This window comes from Lathyrus oleraceus, chromosome 3 (genome assembly GCF_024323335.1).
Source record: "Lathyrus oleraceus cultivar Zhongwan6 chromosome 3, CAAS_Psat_ZW6_1.0, whole genome shotgun sequence".
In the NCBI taxonomy this organism is placed as follows: domain Eukaryota; kingdom Viridiplantae; phylum Streptophyta; class Magnoliopsida; order Fabales; family Fabaceae; genus Lathyrus; species Lathyrus oleraceus.
The window spans coordinates 27,077,128-27,091,278 of NC_066581.1; the positions used below are offsets into that span (position 1 = coordinate 27,077,128).

Here is a 14,151-nt window from a genome sequence, read left to right on the forward strand (position 1 = left end):
CAACAAAAATATTTCATGTTAGAACTAACTAGTATTGGACTAGCAACTGTCTCAATTACAAAGCAGAGCAAAGATACTAAAGAGTCTCTTCGTCCTTAAGATAAATCTAAAAGCCACCAATATGATGTTCTCTTTGATGTTGTTCATCTCAATATTATCTATCCCATCAAGGATCAATATGAAAAATCTAAATCATATAGACCTTCCGATCTCCCTATTCCTAAAATTGTTGATGTAGTTTTAAACCCTAATTGAGACAAGTAAAACTATAAAAGATTAATATGATAATAATAACCAAACCATATAAACCCTAATAACTTCTGATAACCATCTTTGTGAGAATGTCATTGAGAATTTCATGAGTGATGAAACTGGTGCGAGTAAACCCTTGCATGTAACCCTTGTTGAGGTTGATCCTAAAAGCATTTGTGAAAATGTGGTTCATGATGTCAACAAGAATCTGTCTAATGTTGCTCGTAAAGATGACATTTTGAGTGATAATGATTTAGAAGCCAATTAAGATGACGATAATAATGTTATTAAAGACTTTAGTACCAACAAGGAAGAAATAATCACATTCCAATACTATATAATGCTTTATGGTTTACGTTGTTTGTTGTGATCTCTATGGAGATTGTAATTGTTTTATAACAGGGTTTTGTCAGAAACTTATATTTTTGTATATGTACTAACACTGGGGAGAGTGTTTGAGTTAAAGTGAGAGGTGTCTTAAATTCAGGTAGAGCCGAATTAGAATTTGGAAAAGGGAACTGGATTGGGGAGTCCAGATGAGACCTTCATGTACTATTGACTACTAATTAATGAATTTCCTTTCGTTGGGTTGATGCCCTTCAAATGTAGGTGCTTTTGCATTGATCTGGGTTAACAATCTCTTATGTTATTTATTTTGTGTATTCATTATTTGTTGTTGCACCATCACATTGTTGTGTACATTGTCTGAATATTGTGTGTGACATTTTGCCACAGTTAGAAAAGAATTTCATATGGTAGTGGTACAGTTAGACTTAAAATTTTCAATGATCATGAGTTTCTTCTTCACCATGTGAGATATGTGTTGAACATGTAACTCCACAAACAAAAGGGGGTGGATTGTGGAGGTTTGAAAAACTTTGGTTGAAACAAAATTATTTGCAAAATCAGAGTTTAATTTTTCTTTTGTAAAACACATGAATAAATAGGCAGCAGAAAACCAAAACAAGAATTAATGGAAATTACAAGAAATAAGGGAGAGAGATTAATACCATAGAATCATACAGGTTTGGCCTTGAATGACCTACTTTTGTCGCCCAAGAATTATTCTTGAGAGTATCCAATAAACTTAAGAGCTTTTAGAAAGATTTTCCCATGAACCTGCTTATATTAGGAAATGAACTTTTCAGGCTAACTTATAACCAAACAGTGAACAAGGCTTAAAATTTTTATTCTCCAAACCAAAAGATATTTTCCACGAGATGATTTCGCACTAAGATAGAGTTTTGAGTTGTCTATCCTCTAAACCAAACTGGGGTTTTACTTGTTTAGCTCGCAATCAAACAACAAATTTCTATGGAATAATATTTTACACAAGAGGTAAATCATATTTGGTAAATTAAAAATAAGCCCTTACCTAAAACAAATATCCTCACTTAGACTCGAGAATGCACTCAAAGCACTATGACTAAATATATGTGAGAAAATGAAAAAGAAGCTCTTTATTTTGTGTGAAATGATAAAGTAAGATCACTACTCATTTTCTAGATGTGAAAAAGTGATAAAGAAGCTCTTTATTTATAGAATATGGTATGATATAAATTTGGAAATAATCCATGTGCCAATTCGATGTCATAATCGATTAGGATAATCAATTAGACACTATAAATAGATTGTTAAGGCTCCAAATGAAATATTTTGATATTTAGCAATTACCAATCATTAGAGACTGTCCCAATCAATTTTATACTCAACGAAAGAAACATATAATTGATTAGGTTAACGAGTTAATATATTATTTAGTGTAAAATAGTCTTCTAATTAGTCAGACACTCCTCTAATCAACTAGTTAGGCCACAAAACATTTTTCGAAGAGCTTGGAGTTGTGCTCTTTTGACTCTTGTGGAACCCTGGTACTTCTGCTTCATGGAGTGCCAAATGTGCTTGGCAGTGTCTCGATTGAGGATCGTCTCCATAATGGTTCAATCAATGGCTTGAAACAGATAATTCTAAACCTTCAAATCTTTTAGCTTCTGGTTTGCACTTGATTTTTGTTGTACTGAAGTTAGCTCCACTCCTTCTGCTGCAGGGACTCCAGTTTCCACCAAATTTCAATACTCCTTTGAGCGAAGAAAATTTTCCATAAGCATGGACCAATAATCGTAATGTCCATCAAACTTAGGAATTGCAGGTTGAACAATGTTATTCTCAGCTGCCATGCTTTGAATCTCTCTCTTTTCACTAGCCATTGTCAAGAGTCTCACATTAGGATGAGATATAGTATTATCATATGTTTATGTGTGGAGAGGGGAGAGAGTGAAAAATCCACCAAAACAAACTGGGGAATATAGAGAGGTGACATGGGGAAAGATCCACCAAAACGATTATGATAGGAAGTTGGATTATGTGGCGTGCATAAGCCTCACGTGTAGTATGGAATACATGGCAGGATATTAATTATGAAAAGAGAGTCCCTAGAGTTCAAATGTTCTTTCTCACACTTCAACTTGTATGGTTTTAAGTTCAATTGTGGTTGTCTCCTATAAAAACAAAACCATTATGTTGAAAATTATTAACAACGTCTGATTTCTGATTTAGCGCAATAGAAAAAAAAAAGATATCTCTTCATCACTAACTACTCCCTTCGACCCTTTTGATCAAAGGCGGTATTGCCACTGAGAAGGTTCCAAGTGAAGCGCGTCGTACACTGAGAAGTTTCAGAAACACTTAAGAAAATAATGGCGGTTGAAATCGATATTTTATTACTAATATTACGTCGTTCGACAAAACCGACGTAATCAACTTTAAATTGTGGCTTTACGTGAATTTTTGTAGTGAATGGTGAGATTATGTAGTTCATGCCATCAGCCTGGACACAATCGTACAAACTGTCTCAATGTTGGAGCAAGCTCCAGAACATAATTCAACAATCCACTTTTAGTCATGCATTTTATATGTAATTAATTTTATGTAACTATTTTATTTGATATTAAAAACGACATTCATTTCTTAAATATCACAATATTCGGTTACAACAATTAAATAACAATTTAAACTATAATTTAAACAACAACAAGACAAATAAATATGATGACTAAACAACATATATATGCAATTACAACCATCAGGATAATTTCCTCACAACTATGCACCATAATACTACAATCAGTGTCAGTTTTAACTGACTCTCAGAAAAGACTTTCTCCATTGTTGTTGTACATCCTAACAAATCTCTAAACGCTTCTGATCTTTTCACTGTCTACAAAGTCACATCTAACCAACAGATCAAGTTCCTCTGAAGATGTTCGACCGTGTTCTAGAGTCGGATCTCCATCGGAGACTTTACTGCTGAATAAATCAAATTAACATTTCTCTTGACAATATAACACATCATTTTGAAGAGAAATTGAAGGAGAGAATTAAAAGATGGATAAAAAATGACGGGGATGTGATGCTTTATATGTATAAACAAAATACAGTAGCCACTGATTATGGCACATGCTTTTAGATTATGCATGCATGCACCATATGCAACGACATGACATGAATGCATGCGTTATACCCTATGACGCTTTGGTTCAAATTTTGCGGGCATGCGGCACTGCCTGTGCCACCTCCCCTTGTGGTCAATTTTTTATTTATTTGAAACATAATTACTTTGATATTTTTTCTGAAAATATAATTATTTTGATTTTTTTTATAAATATGGCTAATTAAAAAAAATCAAATTTGAGTGATCAAAATCACCTAAAAAATTTAACATACGGTGAAATTTTAAGTATCTTTCATTCTTTTTCAAATATAAACTTTTTATAATAAAAAAATTAAATAAAATATATGTGCATTAAGATAGGTAAGAATACTTAAACCCTAAACATATATATTAATAAAGATGTATTAAAAATTAATATGACAATATCATATTATAATACAATTATTTTGAAATATACCATTCTATAATTAATATGTGTGTAAAAAAATTATTAATAATATATACAAATTAATATCTATGATAATTTTAATATAAATGTACTTGTTAAAAAAACATTTAAAAATAATCATATATTTATAGAAATGTTTTTGGTATTTAGAGTATTTAATAGATTTAAAGTTATTTCACATAGAGTAATGAGAAATTTTATATATGATTTTTATAGAGAAAATTAGAGCATCCTCTCCAATTATAAGAATGAGTTACGACCATATATCCCACCTCCTTTGCTATTGATGTGAAGAGTAAGCAACTCATTATCCCTTGCTCAATTGCTCAAGTGCTAAAGATTAATTGGAAATAATTTAGGGTTTACTGTGGAAACTTTTTTTCAATAAGCTTCCGATTCGTTTTAAGTTTTCATATGTTTTATTCTCTCCGGTTGCTTCACGTTTATAGATTCTGGTGTTGGTTTGATTGGGATATTTCTTCTTGCCACTTTCCAATAAACCTGACATCATCCAAAATTTCCATATTTTCAAAATATTCTTGCTAACATTTTCACTTCAAATTTTACTTTTCTTTCATAATTTTCACATTTTCAAACATACTAAAATGAAGCTTTCGATAGTTATTTTAAAATTTCTGAGACACAATTTTTCATATTTTTCAAAGTTCACGTATTTATATTGGAAATTTGAGAAAATCCAATAAAAAGATCACAAATTTCAAAAATCCCGAAATACAATACCAAAAATTCAAAAAATATCCAAGGATAAACAAAAAATACCATAACTTTTGAAATTTCTAGTATACAAGGAAATTTTCAAATTTCCGATAGATAAAAAATTTTGATTATATTTGAAATTTCCGATAACAGATGCAAAAACAGACACTACTGGGAAGATGAAGTTAGGAAGTTTGTAATCTTGAACACAAAACAATTTTTATGATAAATATGTATCTATTATATATGATGACTTTTTAATTGAACCAGTTATGCAGACCGTTGTGTCAAATAAAATTGAAAATTCATGTTTTTTATAATTCTGGGATCATACCAGAAATTTGGCATTATTTTCAATTTATGGTATCTATCTTACGAGAGCGGTAAAAATATGTAAATTCACAAAAAATTTGGTATCCACACAAAATTTTCAATATGAAGCTGGAAATGGTAAGATTTTCAGAATTTTTACAAGTATCAAGATAAATTTACTTAAAACGTAAGGTGTCATGTTTAATTGGAGAGCCGTTTCTTCTTTTATTTTGGACCACTTCCATAACTTTGATATTTTATTCACAGGAAGGTGTTTGTTTTTTTGGTTTCGGTTGACTCTTTGAGTAACAAGAAATGCTATCTTTTTCAAAAAGGATTTGTTTATCGAGAAAGACTTAGGGCCTGTTTGAAACACTTTCCAATTTTAGTTCTTAAAATTTGTTTTTCAAATCTATTTTAAAAAATTATTTTTAAGAAGAAAATTAACAAAAAAATTTGTTTGATAAGGTAATTTTTAAAAACTGTTTTAAAAATATGAAAATGAAAAAACATGTTTGATAATCTAATCTTTTAAAATCACATTAATGTTATTAATGAAAATTATAAATTTTTTATGTTTTTTCTTCAAGTTTTGTAATACTAAAAACTAAAAAGTGAGAAGGAAAACACAACTAAACTGTTTCACTTTTTTACTTTTAAAAACTGAAAAATAGAAAAGAGTTTTTAAAAACACTTTTGCAAAACATTATATTCAAACAAGTTTTTAAATTTTAAATTTTCAAAAACTAAAAAACAGTTTTTAAGATGCATTTCAAACCGGCCCTTAGTGTTTTTAGTTAAACTTCACTCTTAGCTTCTTAGATTGACTTGACAATCCTTTTTTGCTTATTAATTCTTACTTTTTTATATTCTCATCGATATATTCTTTGTTTATAAAAAAAAAAAACTACCCACATTTTATTAAGTGGATTGCCACAACGATGGTCCAAATCCATACAATAATTAATAATAATAGTTAAAAAACATTGAAGGATTAATAATAAAAAAAACTATATATTCAGAATGAATAAATATATTTACAATTTTAATTATTAAAGCAAAAACTAAAATTGATATCCACTATTTATTGTCTTATCACATCTAGATCCGGTGTTCTAACTTATCACTCACACATAAACAATTTTGTAGAAACCACAACCATTGACACAAAGCAATGGAACCATGTTTCATTTAAGAAAAATAGATGTTTGCAAACTTGGAGAAAGGGAGAGTTTTGTGGAGAAAAGATTCAACCTTGAATGTTTTGAACGATGGATTAGGTTGTGTTTATTTATAGGATATAATTGCTAGATGATTATAACTAATAATACCAAATTTTAGGAAACTATCTGCCAAAAAATTAGGAAAGTAATCGTTACCCAATTTTAATTTTAAATATAATCTTTACTCTCTTAGGATTGAATCAGGATAAAATTTTATTTAGAATTTAATTAAGATTGCATTAAATTAAAAAACTTACTTTTTTACGTAAGGGAATGTGAAGCTATACCCATTGACGGGGTAAGTGACAACATTCTCAACCAACCCCATGCTTGGAGCAAAAAAATGCAAGAATAAAATGAACAAGTACCCTTTTGTGCATTTTTATACAAAGAACTACATAGACGTGACATAACAGTTGAACCATAGTTAATACGTGATGAAATTTTGTCTGTCATTAGCAAGGATCCGTCATTGAACCTCAAGTACAATAATCTCACATATCGTTACACAATACAATTATACTCTCTCGTACAGGAATGCATGGATAATTAGAACTAAGGCGGTTGAACGAATATTCAGAAATTGGGAGGATTCGTACAAAAAACTTCTACAATACCTGATGGCACTTAAGCATTTTGCTATTGGGGCTATTGTGCATTTGAGACCCTGTCGACATATACCCCAGACATGACTCGTGTTAGTGGAAATGGAATATTCCACCGACTCTTATGGGCGTATAAACCCTACATCAAAGGTTTTGCGTTATGTAAACCTATTGTACAAATTGATGGAACATGATTGTATAGGAAATACAAAGGAACACTACTCATGGCAGTGACACAAGATGACAACATGAACATTTTTACAATCGCCATCGCTCTAGTTGAAGGGGAGACTATTGGTGGATGGATTTTTTCTCTAAAATATCTCCGAAACCTACCGATATCCTCTTTAGTGAAAACAACCTATTTTAGGTTAGGGTTACAGTTTGAGATCAAACATTTAAAATGAAATTTAATGTTACAATCAAAGGAGTTGTTTAGTGAAACTTCAATGAAATTCATTAAGGAGGAAACTTTCAAAGCTAACACACAAGAGGTCACAATGTTTGACCGTTGTAAAGGCTGGTTCAACGTAGATGAGGCAATGGACCACAAAGAGGGGAAGGCAATGGGATACTTCGAGTTGAACTAGATAGAGGTTGGTGCGATTGTGAAAGTTCCAAGCCTTCCGCATACCATGGTCACATGTCACAGAGACATGTTCAAAGGCTCGATAAGACGCTTCCAACTTACTATCCGCCGTTTATAAAGTCATAAAATTATGTAATATCTACAACAATAACTTTCTGGTGGTAGCAAATGAGGATTATTGGCCTGCATATCAAAGGGGAGATAGTCTGACACAATGAAAATATGCAAAGAAAGAAAAAGGGTTACCCTAACAGCACACATATTCAAACCAAAATGGATACGACGAACAAAATGGTGAGATTACGTAGTTCATGTCGTCAACCCAAACATAATCGTACAAATTGTCTCAATATTGTAGCAAGCTCCACAACATAATTCAATAATCCACTTTTAGTCTTGCTTTTTATATGTAATTCATTTTATGTAACCATTTTATTTTAGATTGAAAATAACGTTTATTTCATAAATATCACAATATTCGGTTTCAACAACTAAACAACAATTTAAACAACAACTAAACAACAAGACAAATAAATACAATGACTAAACAACATATATATGCAATTACAACCATCAGGACAATTTCCTCACAACTATGCATCATAATACGACAATCAATATCAATTTTAATTGACTCCCAAAACCGAATTTCTTCATTGTTGTTGTACACCATAACAAGCGTTTGAATTCTTCTGATATTTTCACCATCTGCAAAATCTCCATCTAACCAACATATCAAGCTCTACTGAAGATACTCGAAAGTCTCCGTGTTTCAGAGTCGGATCTTCATCAGAGGCTTTACTGCCATTGCCTGTGGCGCTTCCTCTCGTGGTCGAAATATTTTTGTTTGAAACATGGTTACTTTAATATTTGTTTGAAATCCTTAGAACCACCCTCTCTCATGCCAAGCCAAATTATTCCGGTACAATAATCAATAAAATAATTATAAATGACAATATGTAATAGTTAAAAAACATTGAAGGATTAATAATTAAAAATATATATAAATATTCATAAAGAATCAATATATTTACAATCTTAATTATTAAAAATTAAAATTAAAATTGATATCCACATCTAAACTCGGTGTTCTAATTTATCACTCACACATAAAGGATTTTGTTTATCTAATATTTGACGACCAATCTTCTTTAAATCCACCTTGCATGCATGTTCTTCAGGATATCTATGCATTTTACAAAATACATTTCCACAACGACAATTAAATCCTAATAGTCCCACTTTTTTGTTGCAACTCTTGCACCTATTTTTCTCTGTCTTTATGTTTTGATTGTCGGTAAGAGAAGTAGCTGCCATAGCCTCACAGATACTATCAGTATTAGGGGTCATTGAAGAACAAGAAGATGTTGATTCAAAAACAAAGCTTTCATCATTTGACTTTTCAATGTTTTCTTTGAGATAATCATTGTAACACTTTGAGCAGAGATTGTTGTTTGAAGAAGAACCGTAGAAACCACAACCATTGACACAAAGCAATGGAACCATGTTTCACTTAAGAAAAATAGATGTTTGCAAATTCGGAGAAAGGGAGAGTTTTGTGGAGAAAAGATTCAAGCTTGAAAGTTTTGAATGATGGATTAGGTTGTGTTCATTTATAGGATATAATTGCTAGATGATTGTAACTAATAATACCATATTTTAGGAAACTATCTGCCAAAAAATTAGGAAAGAATTAAATAAGTGTAGATTTAATTTTTGAGAAAAATATGCAAGATCTAATATAGTCTCTCAAAAAAATAAAAATAATTTCTAGGTTTTGAAGAAAATAATCCGGACTTAGTCCCTAATTTATTTGCATTTTATTTGATTTATTAAAAAATTTAATTAAATAAGATGAAGATAAAATAGTGATTATTTAATAGTTTTATAAAAGGAAAATAAATACGGAAGGAAATAAATATTTTTTTTATTAAACGACATAAATGTCCTAAAAAAACTATGATAATGTTTTTTTTTAATAAAATATTAATTTTGGTATATCCTAATCTTATGTAAATTCTGGATAGGACTAGTTATATATTATTTTTGTTTTGTTAAATTAATGATTATTTATGTTTTTAATTATTTGTTATAATAAACTCTTAAAATTAAATTTTTGATTTAGAAAATGTTAAAATCTCTTTTGAAATGATCTAAAATAACTTTATTTATAACTACCATTATTGTTACCACTTTGCAGAATATTTAGGTCTAAAACGAATTCTAAGAATTTGACATTTATAAAATTAATTTTTATATAAATAATTTAAATATACTTATTTTTTAGACTTTCTAAGATGTAAAATCATTTATTAAATTATCATAATCGATTTCTTATCAAATTTCTTTTTCAATGGATAGTAAAGTCAATCATTTAATCTTTGTTAAGGCATTGTTCATCTTAGATAGGATTTTATCAATTTTAATTTCAAAAACTACAACTAACCTTTTAATTGTTCTAGAGCAACTAACATTTTAGATTTGAGAAATAAATATGTGGATTTTGTAGAGAAGAAAGAGAGGAACTCATAGGAAGGTAGGGATGACAATGAGTAGGGGATACTATAGTATCCAAGCCCATACCCGCTAGCATATCAACGTTAGTACTCGTACCTAGGGATGTACATGAGTTGGATAAACTCACTAAATTCGGCCAAACTCATTCAAAATGATCCAAAAAAAGAGGATTTGAATGGGTAATTCGGTTCATATGATCTTGGAAAATGAAAAATTGTTCAAAATAATTGGATTTCAGGTAAACACAGACCCAACCCATAAAATCCACTCAATCCATAAAGTTTACCATTAACTATTAACTTTTTTTGTTTTTTTTATGTCTCTTAATGAATTGATATATGAACTAATATTTATATTTTTATCATTGTAATTTTGTTGAAGATATTAATGTTGAAGTCAAAACTTCCTTTTTGAATTATGAAGGACATTTTAACATTGTTATTGTCTCTTTTTTGTATTTTGATGAATGATGACTTTGATGTATTCATACTTGATTGCTTCAATTTTAGGCTCTTAATTTATTAGCCATGCATTTTAATTATTTAGGATATTACACTTTGATTATTTTGATTTTAATACTAGTAAGTTTTTAGTAATTTACGTAATTCTAGTTCTAGGTATTATCAGAGGTGGATCCAGACATTATATTCAGAATAAGAAATAATATTGTTTAATAAAGTACATTTACAATGAAAATTGTCTACTATCCATTTCTTGAAAATGAACTAAAAATAACATCATTGTTAATTGTTCCAAGACCATCTTTTTCTATAAAAGTTACAAGACGATCATTTAACCATTGATCACTCATTTTGTTACATAGTTGACTCTTCACAAACTTCATAGCTGAAAAATTACGTTTCACACTTGTAGTTGCTACCGGTAAGACTAAAGTCAAATTCAGAAACTTATAAACCATATCGAATGTGTTGCACTTATTTGTTTCCACAAGTTTTGCACAAAGATCTAAAGTTCCTTTCAAATTTGCAAATTTTAGGTCACATAGAACATTTCTAACATAATTTTGAAGTTGATTTCGCACCATAACTTCCGACACATTTACAAAATCATTTGGATAAAACTCAATCATCCTTAATAATGTTTTCACATCAAAAAAAGTTGCAAATGACGATGAGGGACTCAAACATGAAACACATTGTAAAAGTTCAGTATTCTCTTCATCAAACCTAGCATTAAGCTCATGTAATTGCAAATCTAAAACACTAAACAAACAATCATGCCTATAATGATTCAAATTAGAAACACTAGAAGTTGTAGCCTGTCGTCTAGGTTTCTTCCCTTGCACATATGGTGCCTCCATATCAGGCACATAAATATCATGCTTATTGCAAATTTTCATAATCTTAGATATAAGTTCTTCTCATCCATCATTCTTTATTTCTTGTAATTCTTGTTTGGTAGCATTGACAAGTGATAAAGCGTTCAAAATATCTTGATCACACTTTTGTAGCGTTACACTCAAATAATTTATAAATCCTAAAAATCTCAACCATCATATATAACATGAAGATAAAATCAAAAGAATGAAGCACATCTAACAAAAGCATAGTTTCACCATATACTCACTTTACATTTGATTTTCAACCACCCATTAATAAATGCAACCAAGCCAAGTGAAAAAATTGGAGAAATAAAATTAAAGCTTGATAAATATGAGAGGAAGAGATAAGCATGAGAGATGGTGTGTGAGAGAGAAATATGAGTTAATCATATTTTTTATAAATTATTCTAATAAACATGTATTTTTATATATAATATAAAAAAACTAATTATTCTAATAATAATCATTAGTGTATATATATAATATATAAAATATTTAAAAAAACTAGTGTGACTATAGCCACACCCTGCCATCACCTGGATCCGTCCATGGGTACTACCGTAATACAAATTTGATTTTTGCAAATACTTTTATTATAAATTTTATATACTGTTTAGATATTTGATGTTAAAAGAATAACGTTAATACGATTAAAGTATTTTTCAAGAAAAAAAATAATTGGAGCCTTTTTTTAAAAAGAATGTCAAATTATTTACAATTATCCAATAAAACAAGGAAAAGAATTGGGCGACCCACTACCGAACCCAATGGTTTTATCCAAACCGACCCAATGATATTGTGGGTGGTTATTTTATTTCACCCAATTCAATATAGTCTATGTGGTATGAATTTTGACTTTGGCCAAACCCAACCCAAACTGACTCATTTACACCCCTACTCGTGTCCTCTAGGTATGTAAGTGCCCATACTCATACCTGTTACCCGCATTTATAATAAAAATAAATATATCAAATATAAAATATCATATCATTTTATCTTTTTAAGATCATTAAAAATTTTCAAAAAATTTACTATTGAATTAAGAAATAAACAAATACTTATATTAAATATGTAATGGTTTAACATTGACGTATTCTTAAAAATTGATAGACTTTTATTTTTATATGATAATATAAATTAAAATATATAAATAAATATATTTTACGGGTATGGGGAGGGGTGGGTACTAAGATGTCCATACCCGCATCCATACTCACTTATTTAAATAAATAATTATCCGAGTTTGTGCATGTACCCATTTTTGCGGATTTTTGTGGGTACCTACTGGAAACGGGTCAAATTTCCATCCCTATAAGAAGGGACGACGTAAGGGTAAGACAACCCAAGCTAGTGAAGGAGAATAGTGATCAAAACCGCAGCGGAAATTAAATTTTTTTCCTGTAGTGATTCTTACGAATGGACATGATCAGTGATAAAATTATTACCTCTTATGGCGATTGAAACCTTTGATGCAGATCTAAGGAGTGATCACGAACGTTGAATGGTGACAACGCCTCTCCTCAGTCCACACGAACGGATTCCTTCAATCTCAGTGCTAACTGCTACGAATGAAGGCTTTAAGAGAGACAGAGAGAGAGAAACAAAATTTCATATATATCAAATGCTTATGTACAAGGGTTCTATTTATAGAACCACTTATGCGGGTTGTAATCTAAAAAGTCCACTTAAGTGTATGTGGCCTATATCTTATGATATACCAAAACCACTTAAGCACGTGGTATCTTGCCATATTTCGTATTCTACTTAAGTGCACCATACCTTAAATTGTTCTACAATTAACTTAAGTGCATTGTACCTTACGGTGTTCCTTATTTACTCTATCTCTCATCAATCCTTCCTTTTGTGTGTGACCATGTAGGTTCTCGCGACATTGGTAATTATATTAAATCACGTATTTAACATAATAAACAGTGAGCGGTATCTAGCAACACATCACTGCTACCAAAGACACGAAAATGTCATGTGATCTGATAAATCCTTTTGTGATAATACTAATGTGTACAATTACCCTTTTGCCCTTATGTCTATATTGAACATAAGGCATAGACTGTGTCATCCTTGTCCAGTTTAATATTGAGCCCTTAGACATTTCTCCTATTACGCATGATGGACAAAATCCATCTAGGTCACTCATGTCCTTCAGCATGCTTCATGGAGTACCCATCAATTGTCTTTATGATCATCCAGTTACAGACAATGTTTGATCAGCAATAAGGCACTCGACTCTACATCTAGGATCCATAGTGGTTTTAGGTCAAAGAGTGGTATACACCACTATCACCATGAGAATAACTTATGACACTTTGCATAACATTCTATATAGTATTATCATAGCAGGTCAATCCAGTATAAATATTACTCTTATAATTCATACCTATGTTTAAAACTTGATAACTCCTTATCCATGATCCATGAGATGTGATCATCAGTCTATATACATAATAGTCTTAATGCTTTAATGTTATCCCATTTTACAACAAAGCTCGACTACAAATACTTTAAGAATATTGTCCTTATGTTTAATGGGATCTCATGATTAAGTCACACTTGATACATTAAACGGACTAGCTATTCTAGGGACTTTATTAAATAAACATAATAAAAAAAAGCCTTTTATTATTAATAAATAATTCGATACAACTACCAAAAATATTGGACTCTAGGGCTTACACCA

General features: G+C 30.3%; 1 protein-coding gene and 1 pseudogene across 1 annotated transcript; both read right to left on the bottom strand.

Moving 5' to 3' along the window:
• Positions 1-8,674: 8,674 nt before the first annotated feature.
• LOC127132250 (zinc finger A20 and AN1 domain-containing stress-associated protein 6-like) lies at positions 8,675-9,161 on the bottom strand. Its single transcript, XM_051061169.1, has one exon. It carries the CDS (start codon positions 9,101-9,103, stop codon positions 8,675-8,677), a length of 429 nt encoding a protein of 142 aa, XP_050917126.1. The 5' UTR covers positions 9,104-9,161.
• A 1,637-nt stretch (positions 9,162-10,798) lies between these two features.
• On the bottom strand, positions 10,799-12,715 carry LOC127129470 (uncharacterized; annotated as a pseudogene).
• Positions 12,716-14,151: the final 1,436 nt, after the last annotated feature.

What these genes read in the sequence shown, in the direction of transcription:
- LOC127132250 (XM_051061169.1), bottom strand. Translation starts at nt 9,103, where the DNA reads ATGGTTCCATTGCTTTGTGTCAATGGTTGTGGTTTCTACGGTTCTTCT.